At 39.1% G+C, this 20570-nt stretch overlaps 1 protein-coding gene and 1 non-coding gene across 3 annotated transcripts in view; one reads left to right on the plus strand and one right to left on the minus strand.

Moving 5' to 3' along the window:
• The window catches only part of dnah1 (dynein, axonemal, heavy chain 1), a 42852-nt gene extending 23794 nt beyond the window's left edge, over positions 1-19058 (plus strand). For both annotated transcript variants that reach the window (XM_077573952.1, XM_077573951.1), the window contains 30 exons: positions 744-879; positions 1018-1226; positions 1297-1468; positions 1567-1758; positions 1875-1985; positions 2072-2257; positions 2334-2525; positions 4561-4728; positions 4809-5000; positions 5680-5811; positions 5900-6025; positions 6104-6223; positions 6349-6498; positions 7312-7472; positions 8152-8377; positions 8486-8681; positions 8801-8952; positions 10480-10676; positions 10757-10901; positions 10999-11157; positions 11256-11384; positions 11468-11638; positions 11730-11909; positions 13209-13385; positions 13489-13659; positions 13755-13885; positions 15726-15870; positions 17930-18136; positions 18436-18670; positions 18924-19058. In XM_077573952.1, coding sequence (XP_077430078.1) covers positions 744-879; positions 1018-1226; positions 1297-1468; positions 1567-1758; positions 1875-1985; positions 2072-2257; positions 2334-2525; positions 4561-4728; positions 4809-5000; positions 5680-5811; positions 5900-6025; positions 6104-6223; positions 6349-6498; positions 7312-7472; positions 8152-8377; positions 8486-8681; positions 8801-8952; positions 10480-10676; positions 10757-10901; positions 10999-11157; positions 11256-11384; positions 11468-11638; positions 11730-11909; positions 13209-13385; positions 13489-13659; positions 13755-13885; positions 15726-15870; positions 17930-18136; positions 18436-18670; positions 18924-19045 — 4990 coding nt within the window. In that variant the 3' untranslated portion in view covers positions 19046-19058. The remainder of the gene's footprint in view (positions 1-743; positions 880-1017; positions 1227-1296; positions 1469-1566; positions 1759-1874; positions 1986-2071; positions 2258-2333; positions 2526-4560; positions 4729-4808; positions 5001-5679; positions 5812-5899; positions 6026-6103; positions 6224-6348; positions 6499-7311; positions 7473-8151; positions 8378-8485; positions 8682-8800; positions 8953-10479; positions 10677-10756; positions 10902-10998; positions 11158-11255; positions 11385-11467; positions 11639-11729; positions 11910-13208; positions 13386-13488; positions 13660-13754; positions 13886-15725; positions 15871-17929; positions 18137-18435; positions 18671-18923) is intronic.
• trnae-cuc (transfer RNA glutamic acid (anticodon CUC)) lies at positions 17836-17907 on the minus strand. Its single transcript has one exon. It is a non-coding gene; the product is annotated as a tRNA-Glu (tRNA).
• Positions 19059-20570: the final 1512 nt, after the last annotated feature.

The following is a 20570-nucleotide window of genomic DNA, read 5'->3' on the forward strand; positions in this document are numbered from 1 at the left end:
AACATGTTTTGAATTAGCTAGAACAGGAGTAGGCAACCTTTACGGTCAAAAGAGCCATTTTAGGCCAAATAAATAACCAACAAAAAAAATCAGTCTGGAGTTGCAAAACTGTGAACATTGTTATGAAAAAACCCCAGTATGGACATATGGTAACTTTTTTGCCTCTCTTTTTTCTTTTTTGGCCATTTTATGGCTATTTTTTTGTGCCCTTTTTCTGGCATCGGGGGTTTTTTGCAATTCTAAAGTCATTTTCAGCCTTTCTTCTTTTTTGTTTTTGGATATTTTATTGTTATTTTTTTAACATTTTCTCTTCTGCCTTTTTAAAAATAATTTTTCTGACTTTTTGGGGGCAATTTTGTTTACATTATATGGTCATTTTCTGCCCTTTTTGGACATGTTATGGTCACTTTTTTGGACATTTTTAGGTATTTAAAAAAAAACTTTTCATCTAATTTTCATCTCTTTTTTTGACAACTTACACATTTGGACTAACTTTTTAAAAATATTTAATTGTTCACTTTTTAAAAATCTCTAATCAATTCAAAGAATATTTAATCCAAAAAAAATTAAATAAATATGTATTTTTTTAAATTAATTTCTAGTAAAAAAAATAATTGAGATCCACAGAACAGGAGAGGGACTAAAGATCCACATGTGGCTCCAGAGCCTCAGGTTGCAGTAGCTAGAACTACACTACATTATTGTCTTAAAATTATTTATACGCAAACATCTTTACATTTCAGATCTGAGTACAAGTGTTTCCAGATTGAGCTGTCAAAAAACTATGGTCAGTTTGAGTGGCGGGAAGACATTAAAAGCATCATGATGAAGGCTGGCATTCATAACCAGCCGATCACCTTCCTCTTCGTGGACACTCAGGTTTTCAGTTGACACTTTCCCGCTCCTCTCTGACTGTTTATGTGTTTAGAGTTTTAACTGTGACATCATACATACTAGTTGCACTACCGTTCTGAAATAGGTCTAGAAAGCAAATAATTTGGATTCTTTCCTCACCAGATTAAAAGTGAGTCATTCCTGGAAGACATCAACAGCATTTTGAACTCTGGCGACGTTCCCAACTTGTATGCGTCGGATGAGCAGGAGCGCATCCTGGCTTCCATGAAGCCAGTGGTCCAAGAGATGGCCCAGCAGCCAACCAAATCAAACCTTATGGCTGCTTACCTTAAGAGAGTTCGCACTAACATTCACACTGTACTCTGCATGAGGTGAGTAGTTCAAGTAGTCCTTTTCCGTTTCATTACATTTCATTCATGCTTCTTGTGTCATTCTTCAAAGTCCTATCGGGGAAGTGTTTCGTGCTAGGCTGAGGCAGTTTCCCTCCCTGGTGACATGTTGCACCATTGACTGGTTCAGTGCATGGCCAGATGAGGCTCTGCAAGCTGTGGCCACTTCATTTCTGAATGACTTGCACGAGCTAGAAGCTAGCCCCGAAGTCATGGATGGACTGGTAAGGATGCTATTTGTGTTTACTTTTATCATGGGAAGAAATGATATAGAATTAGTTTTCCTCGTGTGGAGCTACCAATTGATGCATATTTTTTCCAGACATTGATGTGCATGACGGTCCACCAGATTGTAGCCAAGAAGTGTGAACAGTTCTTGGCTGAGCTTTCGCGACAAAACTACGTGACGCCTAAGAGTTACCTGGAACTGCTCAATATCTTCTCAAATCTCATTGGTCGCAAGAAGCAAGAGCTGTGTCATGCTCGTGAGCGCATGAGCACTGGTCTGGACAAGGCAAGGCACCAAGAGCAGAATTGCACTGTCACACTTCTGGATTGGAGGATTAGGTTTACTTGAATGTCATTATTCTCAACTAAACACTCTTGATACTGAATTTGTGTTCTGATTAGCTCCTAAGCACAGCAGAAGATGTGAGTAAGATGCAAGAGGAGCAGGAGGTGATGAGGCCTCTTTTGGAGGAGGCCGCAAGGGAAACCGAGGTGACAATGGAAACCATCAAAGTAAGGAAGAATGTGATGTCCTGATGGCTTTATACGTAATGTGTGGTGAACCAAGCCAAACTCAAATGTCTGCTTTACAATGACAGGTAGACTCCGTGATTGCTGAGGAGACACGGAAGTCAGTGCAAGAAGAAGAAGTCAAAGCTTCGGAGAAAGCCCGTGTAGCAGGGGAAATTGCCACCGATGCGCAGAGGGATCTAGATGAGGCCCTGCCGGCCCTCGATGCCGCAACCAACAGCCTCAAGTCACTCAACAAGAATGACGTCACGGAGGTCAGGAACTTGCTGAACTCCCCTCATGTATTGGACTACAACTTTACATTTTTTCAATTGCGGAATGCCTCCAAAGGTGCGAGCCATGCAGCGCCCTCCTGCAGGGGTGAGGCTGGTCATTGAGGCTGTCTGCATTATGAGGGATGTCAAACCTAAGAAGGTGCCTGGAGAAAAACCTGGAACCAAGGTTGATGACTACTGGGATGCTGGAAAAGTATTGCTACAGGACCCTGGCAAGTTTCTGGATAGTCTTTTCAGCTATGATAAGGTAGTGTTTATGATTCTATTCTTTACAGCTAATTGTGTTGTACTGGATATCCACATAAACCAGGGGTGTCCAAATCCGTTCTTTGAGGGCCACTACCCTGCATGTTCAAAAATCTTGTAAAATTTGTTGCAAAAATGTATCATCCCCCCCCCCCCAAATTGCTTTTAAAAAAGTATATATTATTTCATGTTTAAAAATTTGTCTCATTGAATAATTGCTTAATTGATTAAAAATAAAATAAAACAATAAATAAATAATATTTTTCCTTATACAAAAAAATACTGCAACAAAACTAATAATAATAATGAGTAATAATAATAATAATTATTATATAATAATAATAATAATAATAATCTTCTTTCGGCTTTTCCCTTCAGGGTCGCCACAGTGAATCAGTTGCCTCCATCTAAGCCTGTCCTCTGCATCCTCTGCTCTCACACCAACTACATTCATGTCCTCTTTAACTATATCCATAAACCTCCTCTTTGGTCTTCCTCTAGACCTCCTGCCTGGCATTTGGAAACCCAGCATCTTTCTGCCAATATACTGACTATCTCTCCTCTGGACATGTCCAAACATTCTCAGTCTGGCCTCTCTGACTTGATCTCCAAAGCCTCTAACATGTGCTGTCCCTCTGATGTACTCATTCCTGATTCTATCCATCCTGGTCACTCCCAAAACAATAATAATAATAATAATAATAATAATAATAATAATAATAATAATAATAATAATAATAATAGTCGTCGTCGTTGTCATTATTATTATTATTATTATTATTATTATTATTATTATTATTATTGGGCGGCACGGTGGCTGACTGGTTAGCACTGGTTGTTCGTCTCTGTGTGCCCTGCGATTGGCTGGCAACCAGTTCAGGGTGTACCCCGCCTACTGCCCGAAGCCAGCTGGGATAGGCTCCAGTGCCCCCCGCGACACTTGTGAGGACAAGCGGTTAAGAAAATGGATGGATGGATTATTATTATTATGATAATAATTATTACAGTTTTTTGCAGTATTTTTATTTGAGCTGGTCCAACTCAGGGAAAAATAATTTTCCCTTTACATACAATACTGCAAAAAACTAATAAAATAAAAATAATAATAATTAATAATAATTATTTTTATCATTATTATTATTACAGTTATTATAATATAATAATAATATTATTATTATCATCATCATTATTAATATTATATTAAATAATGATAATAATTATTACAGTTTTTTGCAGTATTTTAATTTGAGCTGGTCCACATAAGGCAAAAATATTTTTCTCTTATACATAAAAATGCCGCAAAAAACTAATAAAAATAATCATAATAATTATCCATCCATCCATCCATCCATTTTCTTGGCCGCTTTTCCTCACTAGGGTCGCGGGGGTGCTGGAGCCTATCCCAGCTGGCTTCGGGCAGTAGGCGGGGTACACCCTGAACTGGTTGCCAGCCAATCGCAGGGCACACAGAGACGAACAACCACACTCACATTCACACCTAGAGACAATTTGGAGAGTTCAATTAACCTGCCATGCATGTTTTTGGAATGTGGGAGGAAACCGGAGTACCCGGTGAAAACCCACGCAAGCACGGGGAGAACATGCAAACTCCACCCAGGAAGGCCGAAGCCCGGACTCGATCTCACGTCCTCTGCACTGGGAGGCGGACGTGCTAACCAGTCAGCCACCGTGCTGCCCCATAATAATTATTATTGTTAGAATATTTTTTTACATGTTACATTTAATGTTTTGAAATCCTACTGCAGTATCCAGATGCATATATAATGTGATAGAATAATGACAGTTTGTGGTGATAGAGTAGCAAGGTAACAGAGCAACAAAGCCTTTTATTCATATTTTACATTCAAATCAGGGTAATTCAAATGCTATTTCAGTCAAGCTAATTTTGTCAGATTTTTAACCTTTACTGCCAGTCATCAGCTCAAAAAATTACTCATTGTTTTTGCGATTCACTTTTTATTGTAGCTTTATTGTAAAAACTGCTACATTATTCCTTCCTCTTAATATTTCTGCAGGAGAACATCCCAGAAAGAGTGATTACTTTGGTGCAGCCTTACATAGATAATGAAGAATTCCAGCCTGCCGCCATTGCCAAAGTTTCCAAAGCATGTACCTCAATTTGTCAGTGGGTTCGAGCCATGCACCTTTATCACTTTGTGGCCAAGGGTGTGGAGCCTAAAAGGGTAAAACATGGAATCTCTGTTTCAGTCATTGTGTATGGATTAGAGCATACAGTATGTATAATTGGAATATATTTGAACAGCAAGCTCTGAATGCAGCCCAGGCGGAGTATGATGAGTCTCAGAGAAGTTTGAAAGCTGCGAAAGAAATGCAAGCAGCCGTGGAGAGCGGTATTGCTGCATTGCAGGCCAAGTACCAAGAATGCCTGGCCAAGAAAAATGAGCTGGACAACAAGTATCAACTGTGTGAGATACGTCTGGTTCGAGCGGATAAGGTGAGAGCAGGGGAGAAAATTGTTTTTCTTACTATTTATTAGGAGTGTAAGGCGTAATCGTAATTAATCGCATGACTTCAATAGTTAATTCACGATTAATCGCAAATTTTTTATCTGTTCTAAATGTACAACAAAATAGTTTTCTTACTCGATGTCATAAAAGTGGGGAAAAATGTTAAACAAATAGAAATATGTCTTTCAGTCTTTGATACAGTAATTTTATAATAATTAATAAAATTGAGTAAAAAAAAATACTGAACTGTAAAAAACGAGTGTGATATTGATTTGTGTTGAGGTCATTTTTTTTGCCACTAGATGGCATAATTGCATTTGTAAGACGTTGGTGACAGCTCAGTGCATTTTCTTTTCATATTAGGAGTTATCTAATCTTTAACATGAAATAACTAGTGAAATTCTGCACATTTTTTTCAATTGTAAAATACAACTTGACTCCGTTCTCCACAAATATATTCATTATTATTAAATGTATTACTGCTAAAGTTTCCAATTAAGGGACGGTCATTAATCGCGCGTACATTTTTATTACAGTACCTTTAAAATAACTGAAAATTAACACACTAATTTTGACACCCCTAATATTTATACATTTCTATTTTGGCATCTTGACCATTGTTTTTGGTTTGGCTGGTCCACATTGCTGAAATTGTTTGTCCTTCAGCTTATAGCTGGACTGGCAGATGAAAAAACACGCTGGAAAGAGACAGTGCAACATCTGGAGTACATGGTCAGTAATGTGGCAGGCGATGTGCTGCTGTCTGCTGGATATGTGTCATACCTGGGACCCTTCACCGTCAGTTACCACAGGAAAAAAAAACAGCATTTACTCAATAGGAAAGTGGTGTAAAAATATATGTGTTGACTGTTTTTTATGCGTGTAGGGATCATACAGGTCTGCCATGGCAGAGGAGTGGCTGCGATGTTTCAAGGAGTTAAAAGTTCCACATACTGATGCACCCAATCTCATGAACACTCTTGGAGATCCTGTCAAGATCCGCTCTTGGCAGGTCAGAACTGACTTAATTTTTTTGTTTTACCAATGAACAAATCTCTGGGATCACACTGCAGTCTTTTTATGTAAACAGCTCTCAGGTCTGCCTAAGGACAACCTTTCGGTGGAAAATGCTGTGATTGCCCAGTATTCTCTACGCTGGGCACTCTTTATCGATCCTCAAGGTCAAGCCAACTCGTGGATCAAAAGCATGGTACAGTTTGTTGTGCTTTCACACTGAATAGGCACTTTTAACTGTATGATTTTTTTTTTTGCCAATGAGAATCTGCATTCCATTCTATGAATTCTATCCATAATAATCGTCACTCTGTCAACCAGGAGCGGGACAGTGGATTGGAGATTATAAAACTCAGTGACCGGGATTTCCTCCGCAGTCTTGAAAATGCAATTCGCTTTGGTAAACCCTGCTTGCTTGAGAATATTGAAGAGGACATGGATCCTTCTCTTGAACCTGTACTGCTGCAGCAGGTGAATACTAGACATACTAATTATATCAACCTAATTAACAATTCAGTATGACATCACACGTTCTACAGGGGTGCAAAAGCTGAAGCATTCTCCAATGGAGACAAACAAACCCTTCAATGTTGTTTGACCAAGGCAGAGCAATTGAGAAAACAGTGTAACGGGTTTGATTGAGTGTTTTTCTTTTTGCGATGTGGTATGGGAAGTCTTGTTCTACTCTGCTGGATCTTGAAAGTGTGACTTGTCAGTCAAAAAGAAGATGCTACGTAAGGTAAACTAAAATGATTGTCAGCTATAATTGACACTTATCCTTGTGGGACTGGCTTAATAATTCTGTTTTAGGCATGAGCTGATTAGCGGTTTTAGGTTTACCGTGGTTTTGAAAAGTCAAAGTTTCATTAAGCGCGAATACTGGTTGTCACCGGTAAGAGCGTGGGGCCGTCTAAGCAGGGCACAATATGATTGGCTGCTTGCAGAGTTGAGTAAATAAGCTGCCTCTTTAAAGTTCATTGCCTCCAATTAACTCCCCCTCACCCCTCCTTCTCAGCAAGCAGAGAGGGGAGGGGCGAGCAGTTACTCTTGAAGGAGGAGGAGGGAGAGTGTGAGCAAGACCAAAGAGGTTGCAAACACAGATGCCCTTTAATCTGTCCTAAAATATAATAATTTTTTATCGTATATATGGCGGCACAAACCCACTTTTTTTTTTATATCATTGTTTCTGTTTAGGTTTTAGGTCACTTGTGTTATGCCATCCTTCGCCTATTCTTGTTTTTGCCACTTATCCTGAAATTGGTAAAACGCCTGTTTGTCCCTCAGACATTTAAGGAGCAAGGCAGTTTAAAACTGAAACTGGGCGATTCTACCATCCCATACCATGAGAGTTTCAAATTTTACATCACCTCCAAGTTGCCAAACCCTCACTACTCGCCAGAGGTTTCCACTAAAGTCACCCTCATCAACTTCACACTGTCACCAAGGTAAAACTCATTGTATACAGCTACGTATATTCTTTTTTTTTTTTTTAACATACAGTATAACAATTATTTGTAGTAACAAGGTTTACATTTAAAAACTAAAATAAAAACAGCAGTAACACCCTAAGGTTCTTTCCCTTCGCTCACGGCTTTTTACTGGATTTTGACTGATTTTGCAAGCTCCACAGAATATTCTTTTCTAGTGCTATAAAAACATGGAACCTACCAAAACAGAGATTAAAGTCTCTTCTTTCATCAGGAAAAAAGTAAATTTGTATCTGTTTCCGTTTTGTAGCAATTAGCATTATAATATAGCTAAGTTTTATCATTCACAAACCTGTTGAAAACACTGACAAAAAGAGCTTGTTGCAACATGGCCCTGGATGATCTCTTATAATTTGCTGCCACCCGCTGGCTGTTTTTTGTAATAACTACCATTGCTTTAAGCGACCACTTCATGTCAGAACTGTATCAACGCCTTCTGTATGCTCTAGCATAATTTTTATTTTATTTTTTAAACATTAAAAACGTATAAATACGTTTTTGGGAGTGAAGGACAAAGCAGTAAATAATAAGTATTTAAGCGTTTTTGGGTTTGAATGAGTTAACTAATTCTATTCATTAGATTTTTCTGCGTTGAATCGTTGAGATTTATATCAGTACAAATTTTGTGTGTTTTCAGTGGTTTGGAAGACCAGCTGCTGGCTCAGGTGGTAGCAGCAGAACGTCCAGAACTGGAAACCGCTAAGAACCAGTTGATTGTCAGCAATGCCAAAATGAAGCAGGAGCTGAAAGATATCGAAGATGAGATCCTGTTCCGTCTCAGCTCGTCAGAAGGAAACCCGGTGGACAATGAAGAGCTCATTCAAGTGTTGGAAGCTTCCAAAGTCAAAGCTGGCGAGATTCAGGTCAGAAACTGGAAGGATTGCTTCTTCTTTCGTAATATTGTGAAAAACAAAAGGAGTCATTCTTGTAAGGTTTTCTTTCACAAGGATTTTATTAAATTTTTTTGTCAGGCCAAAGTGATTGTGGCAGAGGAGACAGAAAAGGACATTGACGCCACCCGTCTGACATACGTTCCGGTGGCCGTGCGCACACAGATCCTTTTCTTCTGCGTATCAGACTTGTCCAACGTTGATCCCATGTACCAATACTCCCTGGAGTGGTTCCTTGGCATCTTCATGGTTGGCATCGCCAACGCTAAGAGAGCAGGTAGAGAGAGACAAGCCTCTGCAAATCTCACAAAATTTTGGGATCAGAGATTTGGGAATATTAGAATTTGACTATCAAATGTGATGCAGCATCTGCTGACTGTATCTTTGTACTTACAGACACGGTGGAGGAGCGCATCGAGAACATTAATGAATATTTCACCTTCAGTCTATACTGCAATGTTTGTCGAAGCTTGTTTGAGAAGCACAAGCTCATGTTTGCCTTTCTCCTTTGTGCTCGCATCCTAACGAATGATGGTGAAATTGACATGGTGGGTAAATGACACGCTGGCTCTGCCATGTTGCTTTCTCATATATAGATACAGGACGCTTCAATCTACTTAATCAACTTAATCTACTTTTTCTGTTATACGTCCTTCAACTCCTGCTACATTTCTCAACCGATTCAAACCATTCCAACTTCAACATGTTCCAAAAATTCACGCTTCGCAGGCTATTATTTTTCTCAGTTTTCTCACAACGCAACATTTTTCACCCCAAAAATCACCATTTATTTCCAAAGAAACATTCATCAATTTGCTCCCATTCAAAACGGTCAGCCCATCCACTTTGGGATCCATTTTTAAACATACCCACTTTGCAAAAATTCCACATTTTTCACCTATATCATACATTTTTCACCAACACAATTCTCCATTAATTTTGAGAGTCTGGGTTTGGGTTAGGGTTTGTATCATTCCTACTTAAAATTAATATTTGTTCCTATTCAAAACGTTCATCTCATTCAATTTACCTTGCCGTTCAACCTGATATACTTCACCCACGCAAAACCTTTTTACATTCCACATAATTCTACATTTTTTTTACCCCAAAAGCCCCCATTCATTTCCAATGAGACATTCGAAAATGAGTTCCCATTCTAAATTCAAAATGGTCAACTCATTCAGTTAACCTTTGGAATGATTTTCAACATCCTCACAATTCCCACATACCAAAAATTCCACATTTATCTCTTACATAGCGCATATTTTCACCAATTTCATATAACTCAATATCATTCCATATCATTCAATGCATGCAATTTTACCACTGCCGTTCAAGGTCGTTCTATAATATTCAATAGGGGTGGGAGTCTTTGAAATCTCACAAATCCATTCCGATTTGTGGGTGTTCGATTCAGAATCGATTTTCGATTAAGAACGATTTTTGATTCAAAATGATTTGTTTGACAAGGATTTTTGCTTAAATTTATAGATGTTCAAGGAATCGTAATGATCTACTCCAGTCTGACTCGCTAATGCTAATTAGTGCGCTACTCGGGGCACTTTTATCACTCAAAAGAACGGCTCTACGCTGCAAAAAATAATAATTATTGGAATAACTTGATCGTGACTTTTTCCTTCTACTCTCTAATGTGGCTACAACTTAACAGTGTATCAGACCGTGTAGAACCACACTGCCCCTAAGTGGCCAAATCGGGTACAACATGAACAGCGCTCCCAAATAAAGGCACACACAAACAAAGGGAAGACAGTAAAAAAATATTTGAAATAAAATCGATTTTGGGACATTTAAAATCGATTCTGAATCATAGTAAATGAGAATCACAATTCTTATGAGAATCAATTTTTTGGCACACCCCTAACGTTCAACATCATTAATAATATTCCAAATTATTAATTCCTTATCTTTCAACAGCATTTCACATCATTTAGTATCATTCCACTTTTATTTATTTTAGTTCCAGCATTCACCCTCATTTTCTCCAGAAATTGCTTCATCTCTTGAATCCAAGTGATTGTGAATGAGTGACATCAATTGATTTGTTTTTCTGTCAGGCTGAGTGGCGTAATTTGTTATCTGGAGGGATGCCCAACCAAGAACTTCCCAACCCAGCCGTAAGATGGCTCTCGGACCGTGCCTGGAAGGACATCCTGGGCCTCAGTGTACTGGAGACCTTCAAAGACCTTGCGTCAACTTTTGACCAACATCTGCCAGGCTTCAAGAACATTTTTGACAGCAACATTCCTCACAGGTGAACAATGATGCTATGATGTCACTCAAGTGGAATTTACAGCAGTTGTCACTAAAAGTGTGTTTTTTGTGTGCATTTAGAGAGCCTCTACCCGGAGAGTGGAACACAAAACTAGACCGCTTCCAAAAGCTGTTAGTTCTGCGCTGCCTGAGGGCTGACTGTCTGGTTCAAGGAATACAGGACTTTGTCTCCGTCAAGCTGGGACAGCGATTCATAGAACCTCAGGTATTCTTCCCGTGTCCCTTGTGGCAGTCATATTCATACAGTTTAAAGACATTTTCCGCAGAGGTGTGTGACAGTATTTCCCACATCTTTTTTCTAGACATCAGACCTTGGGGTGGTCTTCAAGGAGTCGTCCCCTTCCTCTCCCCTTATCTTTGTTTTGTCTCCGGGTACTGATCCGGCTTCTGACCTCTACAAGTTTGCTGACATCATGCACTTCTCCAAGAAAATGACTGCCATCTCCCTGGGCCAAGGCCAGGTTGAACACGCTCTCGCACGCACAAAACACACACGATCACTTCAATGAAGGCCCCGTGTTAAGCTGCAATATCCTGCTCTGCTCTCTTTGGGATCCAGGGCCCCTTGGCTGAAGCCCTGATGCGCACAGCTATGGAAAGAGGTCAGTGGGTCTTCTTTCAGAATTGTCACCTGGCGCCCAGCTGGATGCCATCATTGGAGAGCCTTATTGAGAGCATTGACTTAAAGGTATATGCAGGGTGAAATTGCATTTTTTTTTTTTTCCCTCACTGGATTTACTTGTTCAAATGATGGTTTTTGCTGTGTCACAGGTCCATAAAGATTTTCGTTTGTGGCTCACAAGTCTTCCCAGCAACAGGTTTCCAGTGTCCATTCTACAAAATGGGACAAAGATGACTATTGAGCTGCCCAAAGGAATCAAGGCCAACCTACAGAAAACGTATCTAAAGCTCACAAATGATTTTATCAATTCCTCCAACAAGGTGCTGCTTTCCCGCGATTGCCTCACGAGAATGAATCTTTTAACCTTTATTTGGATTCAAAGACACCTTGTCTCTTTTTCGTTCACTCTAGGTATCACACTTGAAGTCGTTGCTTTTGTCTCTATGTCTGTTCCACGGAATTGCGCTCGAGCGAAGAAAGTTCGGTCCGTTGGGCTTCAATATTCCCTACGAGTTCACTGATGGTGATCTGAACATCTGCATCAGCCAACTCAAAATGTTTCTGGACGAGTACGATAACGTTCCTTATAAGGTGACAGACTGAATTTAACTTTTTTAACAGTGATTTTTTTTTTAAAGCATGGGTTTGTCTCTTCATTTAGTTGCGATCAACTTCCAATCGACACTTTTGTTTATGTACAGAATGTGTATGCCAAAGCGAGTTGTATCTGGTTTAAACTTAGGGATGGGCAAGTACCAATACCAGGTATCAATAACGGGCCAATACCTGGCCTTATTTCAAGGTATCAGTATTCATGACGGCGGCCAGACTGGTATCGGCCCCCCTCTTGTGGCCGTTTTACAATCAGGAACTGGAAAATTGCCAAGAACTCTTTTACTGCCACACGTTATCCAGAAAGCCGACAGTGCCAGCCGATTTTGAGCATTTTAACTCATCTTTCAAGGCAAACAGAATATTGTGTACTTTGACTACATAAACATGGTGGATAACTAATTAAAGATCGCGTTCCATTCTTTCATTAGAAAAAAAGTATGTTCCTACCGTGTTCCGTTTTTTAGTAATCAACATTTGAAAATAGGTCATTTAAATGACATTGAGCAACAATTGAAAAGAGAAAACAAGCTTTTTGTGAAAAGATACAATTTCTGCACAACAGTGACTTTGACACTAATAAATTTTTGTTTAGTGACCATCTGTGAAATAGATTTAATGTGACAAAAGCTTTCATCATTCACTTCATCCTTGAAAACGTTCTATTTGATCAGATTGGTCATGTTTCAGTGTACTTCCATACGAATGGGAGCCCATTGAAAAGAGATACAATGCTGCCATCTGCTGGCCGTAGTTAGTGGGTGTTTGTGATTTCACAAATCCATTGAGTAGGCAGCGCTGCGCAACAACTTCCACTGCCCATTGAGAAAAAAAACGTAGCAAACGACCAATTAACTTTTTGGGCAGCATTTATTTGGATTTTAGCATACGTCATTAAACTTTTTGGGCGGTAAAAGAGTTAATTGTTTATATATGTCTTTGAAATCATCTGACACTTTTTTTTGGGGGGTATCAAAAATACTAGTGGTATCAGTACTTGGTATCGGTGACTTTTCAAGTATTGTGTGCTCATACTGGTATTGGTCTGAAAAAAGTGGTATTGATCATCACTAGTTTAAACCAGATTGCCTGTTTTAAATGTAATAATAAAAATCCAGTTATATCAATTCAAACACATAATTTGGTGTGCTTTGAGAGCAATTTACATCTGCACTTTGTTCTCTTGAGTCTGAAAAAAAACCATTGCCTTTCCTCTGAACTCATATTATCCATCATGCACGTTCACATTCTCCTTCATTGGCTTTTTTTCCCGTCCAGGTGCTGAAATACACTGCAGGGGAAATCAATTATGGGGGCCGTGTGACAGATGAGTGGGACAGACGCTGCCTCCTCAGTGTGCTGGAAGATTTCTACTCTCCTGCTGTTCTCGAAGAGGATTATAATTACTCTGAATCTGGAGTTTACCGGCAGATTGAAACAAGTGCGGATATCAAGGTCCAATTTGCCAGCTTTGCGATTCAAACTCCTTCTTAGAATGTGCAGACTGATCAAGTAATTACCAGCAATGACTGTGCGTTTGTATCCTTTCTCACCGTAGGGTTACCTGGCATACGTCCACAGTCTGCCTATCAATGATACCCCTGAGATCTTTGGTCTCCATGACAACGCTAATATCAGCTTTGCTCAGAATGAGACGTTTGCTCTGCTGGGATCGGTGCTGCGCCTCCAGCCTCGAACGGCATCTGCTGGAGGCAAGACCCAGGAGGAGGTATTCGTTTCTGTCACCTTCACTGCCTTTTTTTTCGAATGGCCAAGACACAGCAGAGCGTGTATAACAGTCACCGACTTCTTCCTGTATCGCAGATAGTGGAGGAGATAGTAGCAGGCATCGTGGTGAAGGTTCCAAAGCCTTTTGATATTGAGGAGTTGTCAGAAAAGTACCCTGTGCTCTACGAGGAGTCCATGAACACAGTGCTTACGCAGGAGGTCATAAGGTAACAGCAGTAGATGATATTCCCTTCCCTCACCTGTAGTACTATGTCAGAATTTTCAGCACCCACAGAGCAGAGCTCCAATAATATCTTACGTAGTTTACAGCCACCATTCCGATAAGATCTTCCTGAAATGAGCTAAAGCTTCAACCAGTGTGTGGAAGAAGCTTTCATCATCAAATGTTGTTTGATATTTAATGTCAAGTGCCAATGGGAAAAAGATACCATATTGTAGAAATAATAATAATAAACAAACATACACTGACTTTCAGCTGGCTTGGGAGCAATTTACACTCAAAGTATCCCACCATCCAATTTCGAAAAAATAAAACTTCATTATTATATTTCCTAAAACATTTATTACACAAATGCTTATTTTTTAAGTACCAATACAAGGTATTGGTAGCGAGCCGATACCCGGCCTTATTTCAAGGTATTGGTCCTCGTGATAGCAGCCGACACCACTATCAGCCACTCACTTGTGGCAAGTTTATGATTAGGGACTAGAAATTAGAAGGATAGAAAATGTCCATTATTTTATTCCATTTTAAGGAACATTTATATATTGGGATATATGTACAGTAAGTTTTTCTTTAAAATTATCTGCCATTGTTTTTTGGGGGGAAATGTTATGTAACAAAACTACTAGTAGTATCACTGTATTAGTACTTGGTAGTGGTGGCTACTCAAGACTTCAAGACTTGTATACTGTTATTGGCCTGAAAAAGTGTTATAGAACATACCTAAAAATAATAAATATTTGTTTGAGAATATTTTATTATTATTATTATTTATTGATTTATTTTACAAATTTAGTCTAAAAAATCAGAGAGGTGCAAATGGTCAGAATATTACCCAGCACAACATTAAACATTGATGCACATTATAAAATATATGGGCTATATGTATTGGGATGTCTTGTCCTTACACTTTACAGGCACTAAAAATGGAAGAAAACAGCACTGGTGCCATCAAATTGTTTATAATGTACACTACTGATGAAATGTGTGACCCAAGGCCAGATTGTTAGTTAATCAGATAAGACAGGTGTTCATCTGCTATATGTTTCCATTATACGCAGATACATATTTAACATTTTGCTGGTGCCTCCAAAATCAACACTTTTCAGGAAACTCACAAAACCACGTTTGCTCAACCATTAACATGACATCGTTAACTCATTCACTGCCATTGACGGCTATTGACGTAAAAAATTAATTTGAACTATTTTTATTAGTTTATTTTTTCCCTACTTTTATAAAATTTATGATTAATCATGAGTTAACTATTGAAATCATGCGATTAATTACAATTAAAAAATGTAATCGCCTGACGCGATTTAAAAAAATAAAGGATTATTAAAAATTAGGAGTGTCAGGCGTTTACATTTTTTAAACATAATTAATTGCATGACTTCACGGGTTAACTCATGATTAATCACAAATTTCATATCTGTTCTAAATGTACAATAACAAATTATAGGTTTTCATACTCTTGTTAACAAAAGTGGAAAAAAATGTTAAACTAATAGAAATAGTTAAAATGAATATTTGACGTCTATAACCGTCAATGGCAGTGAATAAAAGAGAGTAAGCCATTTTCAAAACTTAAGATTGGTCCCAAATTCTTTTTTAAATAACATCCACACGTGCGAACTGACCAATATAACAGGAGGTTTCGGCTCGACCCCAGCGATATGTTTATGTTTTGTCTGAACTTAACACAAATAATTGCTGTGCACCAAAAATAGTATTTGCCAAATAACCCGAACACCAACAATTCCAGCAGTCTGGTCACAGACTGACAAAAAGTAACGGGACCTTGCATTTTATCTGCCTTTCAGATACAACAATTTGCTGGAGGTCATCGCTCAGAGTCTCAGTGATATTGTGAAGGCTCTGAAAGGTTTAGTGGTGATGTCTTCAGAACTGGAGCTGATGGCCAACAGCCTGTTTATCAATGGTGTGCCTGATATGTGGAAGGGCAAGGCAAGACACACACACACACACATTTACAACCCTTCTGATCCTCTGAAAGATATGAGGCTTCATAGGTCATGTTGCACGTGTTTGTTGTATAACTTGTTTGATACACTGTTGAGGAAACGTCTCTTGATTGAATTAATTTGTTTTTATGTCTTAAACACATTTCAGGGTATTCTGGGGGGGGGGGGGGGGCAATGCTAGAATGTGTCCAAAGTTACTTCCTCAACAAAAAAAAACAAGAATAGCCTTTTATTGTCCTTAAATGGGAAATTCAATTTACATTCTTTTCATTTGGTTTTGTCCGTTGCTCAAGGGCATCTCGGCAGTGCTCAGGAAAGGATTCAGTGGGTGGATCTAATTTATGTCTTTCTTTCTTGTATTTCTTCATTTTTTTCCTTGTTCCTCTGTGCAAGATGTTTAAGACAAATGAGACCTCTTTTCATCTTTGTCATCCTTTCATGGAGCCATCACTTAAATATGACATTTATCACAACTGTTAATATGCAAACATATAAGCATAAACAATTGTGATTTCTGTGATGTCATTAGATGGGGTCATTGACCTTTTTGAAACTGAGAGCTACTGCAAAGGGCTGATGTCCCCTTCTGAAATAAGAGAAAATATCTTTCATTATTTGTTATTATAAGTAATTAATATTTATCTGTGGGAAGTAATTGATTATATTAATTGTTTTCACAATAATTATCATCAACAATGATTAAATATAGGTGTGAAACAGATACACATCATGCAATATTTTATTTCTATAAATCTCTGTCAGTGTTTACATTTTTCAAATGATCACTTATACAGCCTTTTTTGAAAATCACAATATCCGTTGTCCAATCATTGGTCAGCTATTTTCTGAACAGGTACTCTAAAAACAGTTGGGTCAAAACTAACCCAACTATGGGTCAAAAATGAACCAATCCTCTACAGGGCCCCCAGAACCAGGCTGAACCGCTACAAGAACTCATTCCTGCCGACATCCATCAAATTACTTAATAACCGACATTAACTAAGTGGTGCAATATATATATATAGGAGTGTGTGTGTATTATTTATTTTAATTATCTCTCTCTATTCCGTTGTTTTTCTCACTGTAAACTACTGCTGCACTTCTTATTTAATTTTGATTTTATCTCTTTCTATTCTGTTGTTTTTCCTTACTGTAAACTGCAGCTGGACGGAGTCCAGGAAAAAGTTCCCCACGGGAAAATAAAAGTATATCGTATCGTATCGTATCGTATCGTATCGTATTTGATCCAACTTTGAGTCAAGAAATGGGTCTTTTAGTGTAAAACAACTCGTAAATATTGGTCACATCCTTTACTAAAAATGTGGGTCATTTTGTATAAAACAACCCAGAAAGTTGGATCAAATTGACCCAAAAAGTGTATCGGTCCATTATTGATCCATATTTGAGTTACTTTTGACCCAACTGTTTTTAGAGTGCAGGCTATTCATGTGAGTCTTGGGGAAGTGCCCCACACACACAAATACAAATACAAATAAATTAGTTTTTTTCCCCCATAAAACATTTCAAAAACTACGTTTTATGGATTTTAACTCTTTAAATGCCATTTTTTATCATTTGATTTTATTTATTTTTAATAACCAAAGAATCTCAAAAAGTGAATTATTTTCCATATCATAAATAGTAAAGTGATGGGGCTTTGGTGGTAATTATATTCTATAGTCTGATTTGACTGCATTAGTACTGTATATTTTCATGCAGAACTAAATGCGCTCCCCTGACACCTTTGTGGCCAAAAAGGCTTCATTGACTGCCTTTAATAGCACAATTTTTAATCTCTATCATTACAGTATAGAACTATGCTTTGTGCATTGCCAGCATTCCAGTTTGAAAACAACTAGTGATATTTGAAATTGTAGGCTCCCAAAAAAAAAAAAAAAAAAAAAAAAATGAAATTGTAGGCTGACTAATGAAATTCTTAAAAATGTAATTCCCTGACCGGGAATCGAACCCGGGCCGCGGCGGTGAGAGCGCCGAATCCTAGCCACTAGACCACCAGGGATTATGTTTGCTGTCTCCCGCAGGCCTACCCGTCTCTGAAGCCTCTGGCCTCTTGGGTTTCTGACCTGCTGCTGAGGATCCGCTTTCTTCACGGATGGATTTCAAACGGCATTCCGCCCGTCTTCTGGATTAGCGGCTTCTACTTCCCTCAAGCGTTTCTCACCGGAACCCTGCAGAATTATGCCCGTCGTTTCGGCATCTCCATTGACACCATTGGATTTGACTTTCAGGTCAGACAGTAGCTGAATGTTTACTTGTGTGCGTGCAATTACATTGATGTTGGGTCAGTCATTCACAATGAATAATTTATTTACAGGTATTTTTGAAATATTTTGTTACTTCAGAATCAGATTTAGATTCAGATTTCAGAACCAGTCTGAGAAAAAAAATTGTGTTTCTTAGATTGAAAAAATGAAACTTGAGAAAAGAGGGGAGGAAAAAAACAGATCAATCTGTGCTCCTCTTTTTTTTTTGTTTTCCTGTAGATCTGTTTGTAGACGTCTGACCAGAGCCCTGTTGTCTTCCTCAGGTTGTGTTGAAGGCCGTGTGCGATATAGACGAGAAACCAGACATGGGTTGCTACATCAATGGCTTATTCATCGAGGGCGCCCGTTGGGATAATAACGCTGCTCAGCTGACAGAATCCAGAGCGAAGGAGCTCTACACAGAAATGGCCGCCATCTGGCTCATCCCCACACCCAACCGCAAAGCTCCCACTTCTGGGATCTACATCTGCCCCATTTACAAGACCCTCACACGCGCTGGTCAGTATTTGAACGCGAATGGTGATATTACAGTTCATCTTTATATACAGCATCGAAGTCGTGTGTGTTGCTCAGGTTGTATCTCTTCCTGGTGTGGTTATGTTACTCACCCCAAAATAGATTGACGTCAGACAGTATCACGTTTCATGACCTAGAAAGTGCAGCTCTGTATTTTCCATCCAGACCGCACCGCGTCACCTCGCGCCGTCACACTGATCAGTGTGGACGCTGACGTGTTAATGTGCTTTTACAGGGACGCTGTCTACTACCGGGCATTCCACCAATTATGTGATTGCAGTCGAGCTGCCGACAGATCACACTCCAGGACACTGGATCAAACGGGGAGTGGCCCTCATTTGTGCTTTGGACTATTAAAAAGACGATCTGAGATGTACACGTACAGTATATTACTGTGCCGAAGTCTTGGGTCACCTCTTTTTTTTTTTTTTTACCTTTTTCAAAGTAAACTAAATAAAATACACCCTTAACAGGAAACAGAAAGCTTAAAAATGTTGAGTAGTCAATAAATGTGAAGAAGATACAAGGACGTTGCCTGCTAACAAAAACATTTGAATGAGCCAAGTTTGGCAGAAGTCTGAGCTCTATTTAGAGACATTTGTGTTAAATGACATTACAGAGTTACTAAATGTATAATTTACTATACACAGTGGTGATTTTCTAAATTGCCAATGGGGTGAGGGGCCTGGGATTCATATATGCAGCTGCTTATTGAAGCCACAGTCACATTTATTGAGTGGAAAAGTCAAACATGCAAATAGAAAATGAAAACACTCGAAATGAGCATGGTGAAAATGCTAAGACTGACCTACTCACATGACTGACTGTATAGTTGCTGATGTCACTCACTAGCCCCGCCCACCCAAAAAAGAACATCAACATGCAAATGTATATTTTTTTGTTTACTTATAGCTTAAAGGTCCCATAGTATGAAAATGCACTTTAGTGGGGTTTTCTATCAATAATATGCATCCCCGGCCTGTCTAAAATCCAACCAGATATGAAAAAAGTACATACGTGACTTCTTTAGCTTTCTCCTCCTTTGTAAAATGTGTGCTTCAAACAGGCAGATAAAACTTCCGTGACTTAGTGACGTCAAAAAGACACGGAAGTGCACTCGACCCAGCCCCCTCGGGTTAGTGGCACCACCTCTGGTAAAGGTTTGTCACGCCCACTGAAATTCGAGAAGCTGGCTGCGCCTTTCTTTTTCTCTCCCTGCTCGCGAATGCTGCGTGGAGAGGGGAAACATTGATCAGGAAAAAGTGGTTGCTTCCTTCGTCCCAAGTCTTTCAGAAGACAGTGGATTCATTTTATTTTTGAAAGTTTTGTTAGTGAAAGCCTGTTCAGAGCTGGATTAGGAACACGTTTAAACATAATGGATCGGTGCCAACAGTGTGACACGACTGCAAACGGGAAATATGTAAGTTTAACATTTTTGATTTGGCCTTCCTTCCTATCCTTTCTAATAAGAGATGTGCACCTACGACCATATTACTGGTGTATTTTTAGTGCCTAAAGTGGGCGCTACATTTGTCGTGTGGAGGTTGTTTGGTTACAAGAGGTCAGATATTATAAAGCAGATGGTGGTTGGATAATATGAAGCGCTTGCGTATTGTTTTGTCAAGATACAATCCGCGGTGACTAATTTGCCGTGACTAACAGCTCGCCACCTTGTTGACATGACTTTATGATGCTAACCGGCCGCTAAGTGGTCTCAACAAGACGGCTTGCACCTTGCGACCGCGCAGTGGCCTAAATGTGCACATTTGTCCTATTCATAACCGCTTGTAAATGTCTGCAAGCATTCACGGCAAATCTGAGACATTCACGGCAAAATAACATTCGCGGGAGATTTGACTGTTACGGCAAAATAACCATTGCC

This window comes from Vanacampus margaritifer, chromosome 8 (assembly GCF_051991255.1).
Source record: "Vanacampus margaritifer isolate UIUO_Vmar chromosome 8, RoL_Vmar_1.0, whole genome shotgun sequence".
Lineage (NCBI taxonomy): Eukaryota > Metazoa > Chordata > Actinopteri > Syngnathiformes > Syngnathidae > Vanacampus > Vanacampus margaritifer.